The following is an 18,567-nucleotide window of genomic DNA, read 5'->3' as shown; positions in this document are numbered from 1 at the left end:
TAGACTTTTTTTTTTTTTAAATCCTAATAAACCAGAATAATGACATTTTTTTTCCTCTTTCAGCTTTACTTTCATTCAAATATTCGAATGATTTTTAACCAGGTGCATTTTACTGCATTTTCAAATGATTTTTAACTAAGTGTATTTTACCGAGTTTTTTTAAGAATTTTGATTGTGTTTCGTTAACCTTTAAAATTTTGTTAAAGGAAATACGGACCTGAATGAAAGTAAATAGCTTCTGATAAAAAGGAAAACTAATTAAGGTGAACTTAAAGACCAAAATCCTTTTCCTTTTTTTTTTAATACTTCTAAATTTAAGCTTTATCGTTAACTTGAAAAACCTTAATTTTAAAATTGACTTTTCAGATTTTATACATTGTGCGTAACTGAATTTTTTTATTTTAGTCTAGTATCTGTTAAAAATGCCTCATGACAGTTGTTCGATCCAAGATGCGGAACAGCACGAATTACAAACACTTGCGGTTAAAAATGATTCATCGTCTCATGAATCTTCATCAGAAGAAGATTTATATGACTATCCTTGGAAATGTGATTCCTGTGATAAACAATTTCGACAAAAACAAGGTTTGGTACAACACGTTAATGGTGTTCACGCTGTCGATAGAAGTTTTGCCTGCGCTTTATGTCATAAAAGATTTAAAACACAAAATAGCCTATCAGCTCATATTACTCAAGTTCATGTGATTGCTAGAAACTTTCGGTGTAAGGAATGTAAACTTACTTACAAAACGCGCACATCTCTAAATCAGCATGTAAAACACATTCACGGTTCATCAAGAAATTTTGAATGCAAAGAGTGTGACAAGTTTTTTAAGACAAAACAAAACCTCGCGTTGCATTCTGCACAAGTACATTCAGATAAACGTCATCACGCTTGTCCTGTGTGTTCAAAAGCTTTCAAAGTAAAAATGGCGTTAAACCAGCATATTACTCGTTGCCATGATGGCCAACAAATTGACGCGGATTAAAATCTTTTTCAAACGATCTTTTTACCTATATATTATTCACTTATATTATTATATTATTCAAGTAATTTAATTTTAAATGTATATAACATGCCTTTTTTTTTATAAAATTTATTTAGGCAAAAAAAAAGTTTGATGTGTTGGTGTCGATAACTCTAAGTTACTTCTTTCCACCATTAAATTGTTAATAGGACACTTATTTTTATCTTAATGTCTTCATTCATATTTTTATTTATACCTAATATACATATCTTAATACATATTTTAATACATGTCTTATATTTATCTCAGTTCGAACACTAAACTGAAACAAAATTTAAGTTAATAGTTGAACTACCAATCCAAATGTAAACTCGTCTTCTCACGTGCATTTAGTAAAGAATAGTCAGTCTTGTGTAAAATGGAAGTAAATCGTTTTATAACGCCTGTTCACAAACGGGGTTATAAATGGGGTTTCTTCACTAACAGCAAACAGGAGTTCGTGTGCCAATCAGTAAAATGTTTACCAATTTGTGTTTAATCCAATATCTGTATTGTTTTCGCGACTCACGCTGGATCGAATTTAATTCTCACTTACTCAGCTTTCGCTTTAAAATCTCTTTGAAGCTTTGTTTATTTTCATACGGAAAAGAAATGTTTAAATAGTTTTTAAGTGTTGTGCTTTATCGTCGCAAATAACTGCTGAATCTCAGTTAATGAAAGCTAACTTGTTTTAGTGAAAAAAATAAGTTTTCTGTTGCGAACATAGTTACATTGATTTTATCTTAAATCTTACGTCATTTAGTTCATAATTTATTATTGCAACGCAAAATGAGCACGTTTTTGGTTGATGGATGTGAATAACTGAAATTTAAATGCAAACTTTTCATATATACTATTCCTAATTGAATAAATGTAAAATAATGTAAAAAATTGCTCAGTTTGAAACTAATTTCGTGTATGTATAAGTGGGTGCGTGTGTGTTTATATATATAAGTGTATACATTATGCATTTATATATATATACATATGCGCACACATAACTGTATGAATGTCAGTATGTGCCTTCATACATAAATGCATACATACATACATACATACATACATACATACATACATACATACATACATACATACATACATACATACATACATACATACATACATATATACTTACGCATGTCAAATACTTAGCTAAACCAAATACGACGAATGACTTTAATACTGAAGAACTTGTTAAGTATTCAACAAGTACTCATAAGTGGCTCACGAGTTCATGTTTTGTAAGGCCTTAAAATTCTCTTAACTTCGTCACTTAGCTGCAGTTTTGATATTTTCGTTTCAAATTTTTTATAAGAATGCCGTATAAGTCTTTGCAGTACCAAAATTTGATGAACCAAAAAATTTGTTAGAGTTATGAGGAAATTTTGGGTGGAAACCCCTCACTAAGCTCATTTCTCGTATTGCAACTCCTTTGATTTTACAGTATGGAAGTATTTGAAGTATTTGATTGGTGAACATTACGCACAATTAAAGCAGACTTGGAGAACTCAGAAGTTAAAATTTTCTATAGTTGAACGCGATTCGTGCAATTACAATTGAATTGTTGCATTAATTTTGATTGGAGTATCGACATTTAATAGCAAATTCGTGTTGCTGAACCTTAAAAGTGTGTTCTTATTTCTACCATTATCGTTTTTCTTTTGTTTTTTTTTTTTTGTTTGTTTTATTTACATTTTCATCACATCTTTTGTTCTAATCCAAGTAAACAGTTATGGCATAGTCTTGGTTCGAATGGAGTTCACCGTTCTGGACTAAGAATGGCTCAATTTTAGTTTCAAAAAATATTGTCCAAGTTAGAGAAAAAGCTTAATTATAATTAGAAAATCAAAGAAGATTACTAGGAAAAAAGTATGTTTTTTCTACCAAAAAAAACCAATGTTTATGCGTTAATTTTTTATAGATGTTAAAGTAGTATTAAATTAGTTTAAATCTATTTTAACTTTTTTATCTTTTCCATAGCTTTTTTTTTTTTCTTTGTTTAAATTTTAATCCAGCACTAAAAACTTCAAAAGCTTTACTTTCATTGTTTGAATTATTGCACAAGCGCGATTATCTACAAAATTTACAGATAAGGGTCTGCTTACACTTTTAATTTTGATATAAATCCAGTAATATTACGATAAAGCTCAAATTTTATAAACCTTACAATTTTATGTTCTGATCTGCTCAGCCCAAAGTTGATACTCTTTTTTATATATCTTTGTATGCGTAAATAAATACACATATGTACAGATGCGCACAGATAAAAATAAAAAAGCAGAAGTAAGATTGAAAACAACAAAAATTTTACTGAAAAGGAAAATGCTAAAAAGAAAGCAATAATTAATTAAATATTAAATAGTTTCATTGAAGTGCGTCAAGAAGAGTTCAACAATTTATAACGGTTACTTTTTAACAAATATATATATTTTTTTTAGTTAAAGAAAGTAGAAAAATCCATTTTGGTTGACCGAATTTTTATTAGGAGATGCTATGTGCAACGATTTATGTTATTATCAATTTCATATATTAATGCACACAAACTTGTAATAAAATTGTAAGGTTGCCGACTAATCAGAGCTTAGCATTTCAACGAGCATTTTTTGCTGTTATTTAAATCGGTTTATCTTTAAAAGTTTTCGCTATTTTTTATAACAGCACCAATTAATATTTTTGTAAATCAAATAAAAAAAGGCTATTACAAAAAATTCATTGAAGAAGTCGAAAATAGCAGCAGGAAAGGTTCTTTTCTTTAGATTGATAATCACGTGATTGACTGCACAAATCGATGACAACTTTTTAGTGAAAGATTAAGGTTTTGAATAAACTGGTGTAACCGCATTTACACCGTCGTGAAATTTCGTACGCTCACGTAATATAAATTTTTTGTTTTGTTTTGTGCGTTTTTGTTTTGTAAATGTACAGTATAACTAATCAATGAATTTCTTTCATTGTAAAAAGTAAACTCCTATTTCTTTTTTTTTTTTCTTTCTTTTTTAAAAAGTTTTGAATGTTCCTTTTAAAACGCAGAGAATTTATGATATTATCAGCAGCTGATCGCTTATTGACCAGCTGATCTTTTTTAATAAATTTTCTTCGTTAACTTAGAGAGTACAAACGATTAGGCGAAGTGGTAAAATTATATGGATCATCTCAATTTTACTATTTTACAGCTGCTTTTTTTCGACTTTATATTTATGTTTGTTTAAAATAAGTTAAATAATAACTTACACCATAATGACCATTTCTTATGAGCCTCGTTTGAAACTTAAAAAAACACCCATTTTATTTGTTTCGAATATAAGTCAATATTTGCTAGATAGCGATGTCAGCTTGTCTTATCTCCATATATTCAGTAAGCTTGCAAATATAAGTCGACATCTGGGAATATAAAAATAAATAAAATGACAATAAATTCAAGACTCTTGTGTTTTTTTTAATAAATACTTTTTAATATACCATGCAATTTTATTGGGTATGCAGATAAGTTTTTACACAAATAATTATATTTCACAATAAAATCTAAAAAAGTCAAAAAATATAAGTAACTTAAATGTATAACTTATTATTTTACAATACACAAGGTGTTAAACTTGGACTTATACTTTGACAAAGTATGACAAAAAATATGATTAAAATACTTTTTCATTTAGCTAAAATAATTCAAGATATGGAAATTTTGCAAGTGTGTTTTCTTCTTTATTTTATCAAATGCTTGCATGCAGAAGGTATAATAAATTTTCAGTTATCAAAATATATCTAGTTGTTTATATTTCATGGCTATCATCAATCTTCAAGTTTAGGTTTCCTGTGTGTGTGTGTGTTTTTTTTTTCTGTTGCAAACTTTGTTTGTTTTTCTAATTGAGTGCTAAAACCTCTAATAGTGAAATTTCTATTTAGCATTATAAAATATTGCTTTAATCAATTTAAAAATTTAGTAGGGATTGGTTAGAAAATTTATAAGTAAAATACCAAGCAACTTTAATATGCTAGCAATAATTTATTATTTTTGTAATTTATTTTAGTTCATTTTATTGTTACTCCAAATGATCAAGTTGTTGTATCAGAGAATGCAAACTTTACTGTTACTTGCATTGCAGAAGAAGAAGACACTTCTGAAAAAAACCCACCTGATGCTTACTTTATGGCTGGGAATAAAAAAATTGTAACTACTGAAGATAAGCATATTGTTGTTAATACTACAAATATTGGTAAAAAAAAATTCAGATTTTTTTTTTATTTTTAAATCTAAGTATTTATTTTAACCAACAGCATTTGCTTTTTGTTATTTTAGTGTTATTTGTTACATGTGCTTGTTTTTACTTGTGATACTGAGTAATTTTTATGGTTCATATACTGAAAAGCATCTTTATGAGTTTCATGGTAAATAAGTGGGTTTTTACAATTGATTAAATGATCTAAGCAAAATACCAGTGCTGTAAAAAAAAATGTTACTAGCATGCAAATGTTGGCAGTGTTTAAACTTGTGTATTTACTGGGTACATTTTCATATTACATTTATCTGTAAACTTTATCTATAAGCAAACAGTTTTAAACAACAAACAGATTTGTTAAGTGTTGCAAAAATGCTTTTTATAATAGTTAACAGAAAAGATCAACTTCTAGCTAGCCATTAAATAAAATGCTTCTAGGCTCCTTCTTTCAACTCTAGAAAAAGTATTATATAAAGCTATAATATTGTAAAACTTTCTCTTTTTCTAACACACAGCTTTTGAATGACATGGTTATATTATTGTTAAGTTTGAAGAAGAGTACACAGAGTTATTAAAACTCTTGCTTTTTACTTCTTTACAAACTATATCTTTTATGATTTTTAGTTTTACTTCAGTTTTTTTGTTTCAAAATTACTAACATTTCATAATTTATTTCATTATTATTTCATAAACATAATTACCTAAAATTTCATTTAAAAAGCAAAGCAAATGCTCTTTTTTCGCACTTTTTAGATTTATATTTTAAGGCTACAAAACTTTAAGCTGATTAAAAACCATTTCAGTAATACTTTTTCTAATGCTTACATATAGCATATATTTTATATTCTATATAGTATATCGTATATAGTAAATTATATATTGTATTCATCTTAAGAACTCCTTAATTGTATATTTCTAAAAAAAAAACTCAAAGTTATTTTTTTATAACTTCTATCATTTCAAACAAGACCCAAACTTCCCATCACTGAACCCTTAATATAAACTCCTCCTAAATATAGTCATTGACAAGGGAAACAAGTTGGATGCAGTAACAGTGAGCGTTACAATTTAATGGCTGTTGAGATCTGGAACCTTTTTGGGAGTATCTATTTAATTTTAAAATGGAGTGCCCACCCTGTTATAATATTGTTTGATAAAAGCAGGTGTTTATTGAAAATGGGTTGGTATACACATGTATTTAAGTACATATATTCCACAAATATACTTACTTACAATCTGTACATACATTCTAGATAAATTCTGTATGTGTGTATGTATATGTGTGTGTGTGTGTGTATGTATGTATGTATTTATATATATATATATATGTATATATATATATATATATATATATATATATATATATATATATATATATATATATATATATATATATATATATATATGCATATATTTTGTAAACATATTCTATAAATGTATATTCTCATTTTATTTTAGCTGCAATTTTAGAATGTTCCTTACTTTAGGTTTAAAGACTATCGTTCAGCTGAACATATCTCGCATCAAGCTTAATGATCTAAATGATCCTAAAAATTTATTGTATTGCAAAACAAAAAACTCAGCATACCAAATGTCTCTCTATATATTACCAGGTATTCATTTTTATTCAATTAATGCTTCTTTCAGTATATATTTCTCTAATGCTGACCACTTAGTATATTTTGCAAAAAAAAAAAAAAAAACTTTTTTTTTTTTTTTTTTTTTTTTTTTGTTATAAGAAGATTATTGCATAAATTAAAATGTTGAACTTATTATTATCTCCTAGACTATTTCTGTTTATCTATATTTATTATTCAACAAGTTGGTGAAACTGACCAAAGTAGTTTATCATAGTGCTAATTTTTTGTAACTATAAAAGTAATAAAATGGTTAACTTGTATGAGTTAGATGTTAAAAGAGAAAGGTGCAGCTGAAAATACTCTACAGCATTTAGAATTTGATTTTAACAGATTACAATAAAAGTTTTGTAAGCGCTATGAATGTTGATTTTAGAACTTTTTTGTGCCCAATATTTCCTATTAAAGATTTCCAATGTTGTGTCTTAACTATTTCTGTTTCTATGATAGATGAAGGATGTGAAAATATATTTTTTAGGATATAAATATTTCTTAAAATTGTACAAAACAGTTTTGAATACTTATCTTGCATATTGTTTCTTGTGTTTGTTTATTCTTGCACTTTATTCATTTTTTGTTGAAATTTACTAGTTTTTGTGGTTTTTATTTAAGAATCTTAACAACTAGTTTTTCTTTTCCACTGCTATGTTACTAAATGTTATTTGCATTTTCTTTTAAATCTATGTATTTGCTCAATTAATCGGATTGTTCTTTTAGTCATCTCTTTGTTTTTCAATGACTTATAGTAATTGAGTAAAATGTAAATATTAAAAACACTTTTTAAAGATATACATGTGACAAAAACTTCAGACTTTAATTTTACACTAATTCAAAAAAGCACTTGTCCGTTTTGTAAATATTGCTTTTGTTCAACTGCTATTTAATTGGTTCAGGAATAAATTTATTACACCAAGCTGATGAGTGAACTTGTACCTGTCAAGTGTAAATATTGACATTGATTGATTTTAAACAAAAACTTCAATAAGCTAACAAAAAAAGTTCATATAAAGATTTTTTTTGGAAGTTGTTTGCTTAAATTCTACAGAATAAAATGTTTATTTGCAATAAAACATTGTTTTGTTTTTTTATTGATTGTAAACTTTTTTAAAAGTTTTTAAAAAGTTTTTAAAAATTTTTAAAAGTTTTATTTTAGTTCAATACCTTTATGCAGTATAAAAATTAAAAGATAAATTGATTTTTAAATAAAGAGTTACTGAAGACTTTATATTTTTCAAGTACTATTTAAAAGCATGAATTTAATTGTCAAAAAAAATTAACAACTTTTAACATAAAAGGCTTAAAAAAACCCTTTATCTTTTAATTTGAAAGTTTTTTTAAGACATTTAAATTTTTTTTGTTTTAGAGAATAATGTTCCACAGTTTATTAATGGAACTTCAGCTGTGCTGTCTGCTGAACAAGGTTCAGATTTGTCATTCACTTGTGGTATTAAATTCAACAGCACTTATAAAGTTGATATAGAATGGGGGTTTAAAAACCAGAATGGTAAACCTGAATTGAATGTAAAATCAGTCAAAAGTGAAACTTCTTCTGATCTCACAATTTCTAATGTACAGCTCATAAATGGAGGAAAATACTATTGTGTTGTAAAGTTGATTCTTCCTGATGGAGTATCACAAAACTATGTGAAGATATTTGAGTTGGCTGAAAGTATGTTTGTTTGTTTTTTTTATAGTGAACAACTTTTAAGATTGGTTAAAAATATAAGATTAAATCAGTAAGTAAAAACTAGATTCATAAATAGTTCATCAAAGTTGTTTTAAAAGTTATTAGCATTTAATCGCTTATGTAGGGATTTATAATTTTTCATGTGTTGGGGGGGGGGGGGGAAATTGATGAAAAAAAAAGTTTTTTTCAAATCATGGTTTTTTTTAAAAAAATGTTTTTGTTAATTAAATGATCAGTTTGTTGAAATATCTATTTGTACTTTGATTTGTTGGCAAGTTATCTGTATTTTTAAATTATGTATACTAAATACTACTTTGCAATTGTCTCAATTTGTTATCATAGCTGCTGTAGTATTTTATAAGTTTCAAAATAAGTTTGAGATTTTTTTTTTTTATGATTTACTATATCTTTACTTAAGCTTAAATTTTTATCCTAAAGTGCAAACATAAACAATGAAATACTTTTTAATAGTCACATCACAGATGAAACATAATTCGAAAGAACTAATTGTTAAAGCAGGAGCAGATACTACATTAGTTTGTGATATTATTGGTTTTCCAGAGCCTAAATATACCTGGAAAAAATCTGACGCTGTAATAGACAGTAAGTAATTGCTATTCTAAAAGAAAAATGATTTTGATAAATTTTTAAAAACTTTCAAGCTAATAACTTTAAATAACTTTCAAGCTAATAACTTTAAATAACTTTAAAAACTTTCAAGCTAATAACTTTAAATTTTTTTTTAGATAGCACAGATAGACGTTATTTATTTAGGAAGGGTAATTCTTCAGTGCTTCCTAATTGGACTTTTACAATAACTGATGTCACTTACACTGATCGTGCAGTATATCAATGTATTGCAAGCTTTAATAAATCACAAGTTGTAAAGTATTTCACCCTAAGAGTCAGAGGTATTTTCTATGTTAATTTCTTATATGTATGTAAGAGTCAGAGGTATTTTCTATGTTAATTTCTTATATGTATGTATGTATGTATGTATGTATGTATGTATGTATGTATGTATGTATGTATGTATGTATGTATGTATGTATGTATGTATGTACGTACGTACGTATGTACGTACGTACGTACGTGCGTACGTATGCATGGATGACTTCATAGTTGGTTGGTTGGTTAGATGAATGAATGGATGTTGGGTGTGGTTATGTGTAATATTGCGTTTGGTATTTTGTTATGGTGAACAAAAGTTGGTGTACTTAATCTTTTAAGTTATTAAAATTTATAAGTTAAAAACACATTTATTTCATTAATTCTAATCAAATATGATGTGAATAAAATATTGATAGCAAAATTAGATGTAGTTGAAATTTATTTACAGATCCCCTAAATGCTTTGTGGCCTGCGGTTGGTATCTTAATTGAAGCGGTTTTGCTAGCAATTATTATTTTTTCTTGTGAATTTTGCAAAGGAAAGAGGATGGAAATTAGAGGTAAAATCTGTTTTTGTTGGACTGTTTTACTTCTAAATTGCATTAGGATTTAAAATGAATTTTTTATTGCTGTAAAAATGCAAAACTGGTTTAACTGTAAGTTTAAAGGGCTTTAGTAATAGAGTTTTATGTCTATGAAATGTATTGTGTATGTAGGTGTATTTCAATAATTCATAGGCGCATTTCGTAGTAAAGTAAATAATCTAAGTAAATGGTCTCTAAAGTTTGAGTGAGCCAAATTTACTGATAAGGAACAAAACTTTCGCTTATCTCCGATTGCTTCCTTGATCAATCCATCGTTTTGTTTTTCTGTTTTAATTTTCAAAACGATATTTTTAAAATGAAAGTTTTTTTTATTTAGGAAGTAAAAAAGATGCCAACGAAGAAACCTCACCATTAGTGTAAGTGATCTTTTGGAAAACGAAGAAGTTAGAATCGAAATTATATCAGTTCTATGTTTTATTAATTTTAAAAGATATTCAGTGTCATGTTCTTAAAAGTAAAAAAACATTTTTCCTGTGCAAAACGATGACGGCCATAATTATATATTCTGTGCAAAACGATGACGGCCGTAGTTATATATTCTGTGCAAAACGATGACGGCCGTAGTTATGCATTCTTAATTTATTGATATTTGATATAAAAATTTTCAATTTCTTTTTTGTTTTTGTTTTTTATATATTTATATTTAACTTAATATCAATAATTTACTCTAATTTCTTTTAACATCTTTTAAAGGTTTTTTTTTTCTCTCTCGATCTTAGGTTAATTTTTTTAAACCAATAAAGTAGTTAGTTGTGCTAATAAAAGGAAAAAGCGAAAAGCAGGAAAACCTAATACGTAAAAAAAAAAAAAAAAAAAAATTTTAATCTACACTTTTTGTTTACTAATTTGCATTTTTGCTTTTTATACTGTTTTGTATTTTTGGTCATTTTTGTTTTTGTTTTTTTTTTACATTTTTTCAATGCGAAAGTAAATTCCTCCGGTGCTAAATTTGTGATTTTTTCTAGAAAAAGTAATTTACCTAGTCTTTTGTATTTTCGTATTGGTGCTTCATCCGCTTTTAAACTGTTCATTATTCTCTCTAAGTTCTGCATTTAAACTGAACATATTTTAACTCATAAAATATGTAACATGAAATTTTACTGTTGTATATAAATGAAATCATTTACTAAATCGTATACAATTAGAAAGTTCATTCTGAAGTATAAATCCTCATCTGAGGGGGGGGGGGGGGGGGAGAGAGAGAGACTTTAACAAACCTGATATTTTTTGAAGTTTTTGAAAATGCAAACATCTTGTCCATTAGACAGTTACTGTTTTTGGGTTTAGAGGTAACACTCCTATTAAAGTTTCGTATTCTGGTGCCGAAGAATCTGTTAGAATGCGAACGTCAAAAGAAGCACTTGCTTGATGCAATTATCTTGGGTGAGTTTTGCAGTTGTTTTTTTTTTTTTTTCAAACTTGAAGTAAGGATAGAGAATTGTTTCACTTTTTATTGTATTTAGACTTAAAAGTTACGCGATGGATTATGACGCGAGAACCTCAAACACCCGAGTGAAAGAATTGATGGGAATAAAAAGTATTTTAGTTAGATTTTTCCGGTTCGCGGTTTTATTTGATGTATTAAAAACAAAAAAAGCATTAATGCTCTCTCAATCCTCTGACTATACGAGATTTTTCTTAAAGGTCTAAAGATTGCCTTTGAATTCAGTATAGCGGTTGTATATTAAGAACCTTGACGAACTTGGCTTGGTGTTAATTTTATGTGAATTTTTTGTTTTCGATTAAAAAAGAAGTGAGAAAATTTTTTTAATGAAAAGTTATTTAATTGCAATGTCTCAAGTTAATTTGCATTCTGTAAAACACGTTTATTTAGTGATGTTGTAGTTTTTAATGTTTTGCTTAAGCTTTTGTAGAAATGTTTGATGCCGTGAGAAAAAAAACCACGTGTTAAACACACCCTGTAAAAATGACAATTAATACCAACTTCATGTCCCCTGGAAACCGCTTTAGGGGTAAATAGTATATGGGTACAAGGTTCACTACAAGAAATTTCAAAATCAAATATGGCCGTCTGAGCGAGATATTAACATTCAAAGTTTTTGGTCCTAAATCTCATTTTCACCATAAAGATATTGTCAAAACTTAACACATTTTTTTGTTTGTGTTTTTTTTCTATATTGAAAAGCTCTTTATTGTTGCTAATAGAAACAGCTACTATTTACAACATTGGCACCACAATCATGTACTTGGCAGAGTGGATATACTAGGCTGTAAGTTTTCACCATATCAAGTATTTTAAGCCAAAAATGAAACAGAAAAATAAAGATAACAAAGGGAACTTTATTCTGGTCAATTCATTTCAGCATGTGTAAAGAACAAATTCTGGTGCTATAGTTTCTGTCATTCAACATAAATTCACATATGTTTCCTGTTTAAGTCCACAACACATTGCAAAAGTTGAAGATTGTAATCAGGATGAGTTTGATCCCTCTTGAATCGCTGCCAATAATTAGCAAAGTTGGAGTGCATTGCATTTGTTTAAGAACAGTTATTTCTAGGAATGAACTGAGGAACATGGTGGAAAAGAGTATGAACGTTTGGTGTCACAGTTATTGGAAGTCTTAGGTAAAAGGTTTGAATGTCTCGATCTTCTGACAATAGTTGGCTTCCAAATGGTTTCCAAAATAGGCTGATACAACAGCATGAAGTGTTTGAAATGCACCAGTGAACTTTGCCACTTCTTGAGCTTTGTATTGGTGCAAGAGACTCCAACAGATCAAAATTTTCCAAAATCTTCTTGCATTCATTTCTATTTAACTGACCCCCATGGTATGATTCCATACTAATGTGCAGCTTCAAAGGCCATTCTTTAGCACCTGGCCACACTTGAAGCAACCCCTTGAACATGTGATTTCCAACTCCCAACATGAGATGCACTTCCATGGGTGGAATCAGATCAAGAATCAATGATGATTCATCTCCTGGAATGATTGGTGGATGAATAACCCTTTTGAACTCTCGAGCTTGTTTCACATTGCATCCTGTTAATTCAAAAGCTTTGAAGCACATCTTGATAGAGTCTATTGTTCCACCAACATTGAGAGCACCAACATAGGCAAGATCTGTTGATTCAATTCGACACCAGCAGCAAGGGTGACTACTAGAATGTGCCTGGATTCCACAGATGATGTTGGCAATCTTCAGGCTACATGAAACAACAATAGATACCTTGTCAACATGTAGAAGCCCCAAGACTTTTTTGATATTTTCATAAGCTTCTCGAACCTCTTCAGCCACTGCCACCAGCAGCTGTCTTGTCACTCCAGTATCTTTAGAGGCTTGATGAGTGAGAAGCCTGAAACTTTTTTGAGTTGGGTTAGTCTCATATGGTATGACTCCTAGAGTGACTTTAAAAAATGATCCACCACTATCCATGCTAATCTTTTGAAAGTAGTTGTTCTGCAAATCTCTTGCTTTTACAACCTTTTGTGCAAGTTGCTCAAGACTTTTGCAGTGACAAACGTTCTTTGTCTGTTCTTTCCCAGTCATATCAGTAGAGATACTGATTTGTGAGGTGGTAAAAAAGTCTTGCAAAACTCGACCAGTAGCTCAAAACTTTTTTCAAAATTGGGATCAACAACTTTGCCTGTTGAAGACTGATTTAATGTTGATACCAATTGTCTCATTTTTGTGTTAGAAAGACCAGTATTCAACTGTATCTGAACAAGGTTATCTGTTTTAAGCTGTGGTCCAAACACCTGAAAGCACAAAAAACACACTGTTTTTCTGCAGTCCTCATGAGTTTTGCTTTTGTTAGGCATTTTAATTTTGGAACTTTGAAATTAGAAAACAAACAATGCACAAAAGAAAATTAATCTATGAAAAAATATTTAAAAGAGGGTGAATGTTAAGTTTTGACAATATCTTTATCGGCAATCTACTATAAATGTACTTCGTGGTAAAATTTATAGATAGGAAAAATTTGTTACTTTTACAGAAGAGTCCCACAGATTATTCTAGTCTTTTCTAGAAAATAATTATTTTTTTAGGTTCACTCTCGTTTTGCCATTTCTCATTTCGCTTTTTAAAATTTATTTAGTGATTTCTCGTTTTGCCGTCACGCCCTAGAGTATTTTAATTCATAAACTTTGCAACAACCAAAATAAGCTATAGGAGGGTATCTTTTTTACATGCACCAATGACGTTCGCGTTGAATTTCGTCAATGGTACTTAGTAAATCAACTTTTAAAAATAATATTGAAAATAGCAAAACAAATATTAGGAGAAGTGCCATGAATTGACTAAGTTATGAAACAAAGACGAGTATAAGATCGCTGTTTATCAAGATTATTTTGTGTCTGCTCTTGACAGTTTTCTTCCTATCCTAACATAAACATGAAATAATACTAATAAAACAATCATCTATATCAGGCATATCGGTTGAACACGATTAAATTCAGCACCCTCTAGTCGTTTGTTAAAAGCTTTTTTGCAGAAGGAAACTAATGTTTTTTTGTTCAATTGTGTTAGTGTTAAGTATTGGTTATCGTTGTTATCGAGTTAAAATGAGTAAAACATTGAATCGAGAAAAAGTTTAGGAAATATTTTTTTTAAAAATCCCTCTTTCATAAGTTGACATTCAAAACTGACTGGTATTGCTCGATCGTCTGTTGGATTTATTTTTCGGCGACGTAAAGAGACTCGATCTATTGAAAGAAAAACGGGAAGTGAAAAAAAGAAAGGATTTAAAGATAAATACAGGGCAAAACCCATCATTTGCTCCATTAAGACAGATCAACCATGTCAGTCTCAGAAAGATATTGCGAGAAAATTTAAATGCAGCCAACCTTTGATTGGAAAAGTACTTAAATCTAAAGAATATGGAGCGTATCCTAAAAAGAAAACTCCGATGCGATCTTCGTCGCGTTGGTTTGACAAGGTTCTAACTGATCCGCGAGTAGTTTTCAGTAAATCAATGTTAAAAATTGTTATGTTCCTACCATCAAAAACTATTAAAATCCATCGATAATAGTATTTACTCATAAGTATTACTATTTTTTATAAAAAAATGTTTCACTCTTCATAGAAAAATGAATACCCCCAAAATGCAGTTAGAACCTCGTCATAGTGAAATAATCATATTCTCACTATGACAAAGTTCTTACTGCTGTTTAACGGTAGTTAGGAATATGTTAGTTACTTTGAAATTTTGTGACTAAAGCAGTTAGTTGCTTTAAATTTATGTAACTGAAACAATAATATAATAAAAAGCTAATTTTTATAAATTAGATTGTTTCAGTCACAAAACAAGGTTAGAACATTTTGTTTTCATGCTTATTTTATAGGTGAAGAACAACTCGATGGTAATCTCTGTCCTCGAGAGGCATAAACGGAAATGCAGCTTTAATATCTAAGTCTGCAAGTTCCTTTGTACAATTTTGAATCTTTAATTTTACATTCAAAACAGTGGAAGTTGATGAACTTGTTGCTGCATTCTTTCTGTTATGTTTTTCATTGAACTTGACTTTCGCATAGTTCATAGGTCATTGCGATCATGGGTAGATTTAAAATGTATAATGTGAGATGTTTAAGTAAATATTAGAACAGCAACGTTAGAAAAACTTGTAATTAAACAGCTTTACTGTTACTGAATACTCTTTGAAGTCATGTGGTTTCATTTGAATGATACGATAAGGATTTTTTCTGTTAACTTGTTTCAACATCCTTATCAATCCAATTGGACTATAAAAAACAGTTTTCTACTTGAGCTTTTCAATTTTACGGACATGATCCACCTCTTGGACGCATGAATGACCTGAAGGGAATATTTCATAGTGATTGAGTTAATGTTAGGATTGTCTCTTAAAAAATGTAACACAGCAGTTGATAATATACTATTCCGATTTTGAGGAACGCAGGAGTTAGACCAAGTAATTAAGTAACTTACTTCGTTTTCCTCTGCCACATCACTCAAAATTTTGCAAAAGGCACTGGCAAGATCATTGCCGTTTCTTCCCGCCATTGATTCAATGCATAATGAACAGTTATTTTGGTTGTTGAAAAATAAGCTGTCAAATTATACACGCTTAGCTTTCTCAGATAAAAAAAAAGGGAGCTAGTTTCTGCATGCGGAGTCAATATAACATTTTGAAGGTCAAAAAGTAAAACCGAAACATTTTTATCTTTTTTTCTTTAGCACGTATATCTCTCATTTCTTTTTTAGAAACTTGATGTCTTTCAAAGTCTTCTCTCGATTTTTCAGAATTTACCAGTGTTTTCAGCAACTTTAAACTTCTCACAAAGATCGTATCTATCCTTTTTGGGAATGTGAAAACCAAGATTGAATTCGGTGGAGAAAATATGGTACATAGATTTTTTAACTGACTCAACATTTTCGTTTATACATTTCTCTCTTTGTAAAGATTATACATTTTTTTAAATATATGGTGTGACTCAAGGTATTCTCTATTGGTACTTACACGACAATAAGACACAACTATTGGAAAAGGTTTTATTTGATCCCTAGCTGAGTTGGTGTACGTTTTGGTGCACTGTGTGGTGTACGTTTGCCTTTTAATGATTTTACCTCGTAGATCTTGTGCAGGAGTATTTGTTTTAACATCTTTGGTGTTGTGAGCTTTGTAAACTAGCTTTTGTGAAACTGATAGTGTAGTTAAGTAAAATGTTTTGCAAACACGGACTTTTTCTCCTTTTACATGAAATGAAAAAATTTGTTTTTCAGCGTGGTCATCAGTTTTTATTTGCATTTTCACTTCAACCGTTTTCCTTATGGTTTCATTTTTAACTACGCAGCCTGGTTTTTATTATTGCTACAAAAACGTTTTATTACAAGTTGTTTAAATTTTAATATTACTGATATTTTTGATTTAACAAGTCAAAATAAGTTACTTTGTAAGATCAACGTTCCAAAGTGCACATATATCGACTAAACGTTGTAGATAAGTAAAGAAAAATGAAGAAGTATTGACTTACATTCATGGCCGCCGAGAGGGGAGTGTGAACGGGGAAGATTCCCGGGGCCCCGTGTGTGTACAAATAATTTTTTAAAATAATTTTTAAAAGATTTAAATAGTTTTGACTTTTAAAAGATTTAATTAACTTTTATTTTTAATTTTCAAGGACCAGAGCACGCTTCTATCTGTCCAGGGTATATAATTGATCATAATGAGGGCCCCTTAAGAAAACTTCCCCAGGGCCCGAAATTTCTCTCGGCAGACATGCTTACATTGACAGCGGTAAGTTTGTAAATTTATTAATGCAAAAACATCGTTACTTTAAAATAAAAAGATAAATTTAGCTCATAATTCCCCTTTTATTTTGAATTATAATTATTATTTCTATGCTAATCGAAACCAGTATTTTGTTTCGAAATGTGACAGGTGTCAATTTGAGTAACGTTATAAAAAAGGTTTTTTTTTAATTTTCAAATAATACCTTTAATAGTATTTTATTCTACATCGGTGTCAAATTAGAACACTTTTTGTTGATTTTCAGACCTATTTTTTATATGATTTTTGATGGGTATAAAATTCTCTATCATGATAATTAGTTAATAAAAACCAGCAAGAGATTATGAAGTTATTGTTAGTTAGAACCTTTTCAAACTAAATATTAGTAAAATAAAGTTGCAGATAGAACTTGGGCACTTTAGCAGTTTGCTTGTTTTGCGCTATATCGCTGTAAATTTCAGTTTTTTTTGTTCATCATGATTTAAGTAGTTAATTTTGCCAAAAATGTCAGTTAGAACCTTGTCAAACCAACGCGACGATCTATCGATGGAGAAATTAAAGCACTTTGTTGTTCAAACATAAACTAAAAACTCGATTTTACCATATAAACATATGGATAATTAAACAATTTTAGGATCGAAGTTTTTTAGTTCTAACTTATGTTGTTTTTAAGCATTTCACAGTTTTTTACAGCGTAACACACTAAATTACAAGCATAAGATTACAAGCTTAAATATCAATTCTATAAGAAAGAAAAATTACTGCATAAAAAAAAAAAAAAAGTGAAGTATTTAGTCCAATAAAAGCATAGTATACAACTTTTATGTTTTGTTAGACAAAATAAAAGCTGAACGTTCTCTTTCTTTATACAGACTTCGAAAAGATCTTGAAGACATTCGATTGCCCGTTTTACGCACTGATTTGTTCTGGTTATTTCCAGTCTCGATGGTTACTGACTTTAAAACTTTTTTACAGAGTTTAACACTTTCTAGTGAACCTGCAAACTGTTACATAGCTTCTGAAAATCATCTATATTGTATATTTAGTCAGTAAACCAATGGTCTTACTATAAGAGATGAATTTACAAATAGAAATATTCATTTCTAAAAAAGGCAAACTTCTAGAAACGATATGAGGACGGGGACTTGATTATCAGCAATAAAAGAGATGCACTGGTGAAGAAGATTATTGAAGAACACACTTCAAGAAAAGCTTACCACGATCACCTTGACAACAAGAACAGAGATGTTAATGCTGAGCTACAAAGAATAGAAAATTTAATAATGTAAGAAAAAGAGAAAAGGAAATTGATGAAA

The 18,567-nt window shown here is 29.1% G+C and overlaps 2 protein-coding genes across 2 annotated transcripts; both read left to right on the top strand.

Annotated features, from left to right (window-relative positions):
• The first annotated feature begins 137 nt into the window (after window positions 1–137).
• On the top strand, window positions 138–1,462 carry LOC145187818 (uncharacterized). The gene is made up of 2 exons (XM_090081812.1): window positions 138–263; window positions 406–1,462. Exon 2 carries the CDS (start codon window positions 423–425, stop codon window positions 987–989), a length of 567 nt encoding a protein of 188 aa, XP_089937938.1. The 5' UTR covers window positions 138–263; window positions 406–422; the 3' UTR covers window positions 990–1,462.
• A 308-nt stretch (window positions 1,463–1,770) lies between these two features.
• Window positions 1,771–11,968, top strand: LOC145187534 (transmembrane and immunoglobulin domain-containing protein 1-like). The gene is made up of 12 exons (XM_090081680.1): window positions 1,771–2,248; window positions 2,452–2,634; window positions 3,764–4,735; window positions 5,033–5,218; window positions 6,709–6,834; window positions 8,222–8,527; window positions 9,017–9,148; window positions 9,292–9,456; window positions 9,885–9,995; window positions 10,357–10,396; window positions 11,328–11,423; window positions 11,504–11,968. The coding sequence occupies exons 3-11, from the start codon at window positions 4,624–4,626 to the stop codon at window positions 11,407–11,409; spliced, it is 1,260 nt and encodes a 419-aa protein (XP_089937806.1). The 5' UTR covers window positions 1,771–2,248; window positions 2,452–2,634; window positions 3,764–4,623; the 3' UTR covers window positions 11,410–11,423; window positions 11,504–11,968.
• Window positions 11,969–18,567: the final 6,599 nt, after the last annotated feature.

Source organism: Hydra viridissima, unplaced genomic scaffold, assembly GCF_058129835.1.
Source record: "Hydra viridissima isolate aposymbiotic clone 2 unplaced genomic scaffold, HvirCarnegie_v1 scaffold_1, whole genome shotgun sequence".
NCBI classification, from domain to species: domain Eukaryota; kingdom Metazoa; phylum Cnidaria; class Hydrozoa; order Anthoathecata; family Hydridae; genus Hydra; species Hydra viridissima.
Note: the sequence above shows the minus strand (reverse complement) of the source record. Positions and strands in the feature narration are given on the sequence as shown.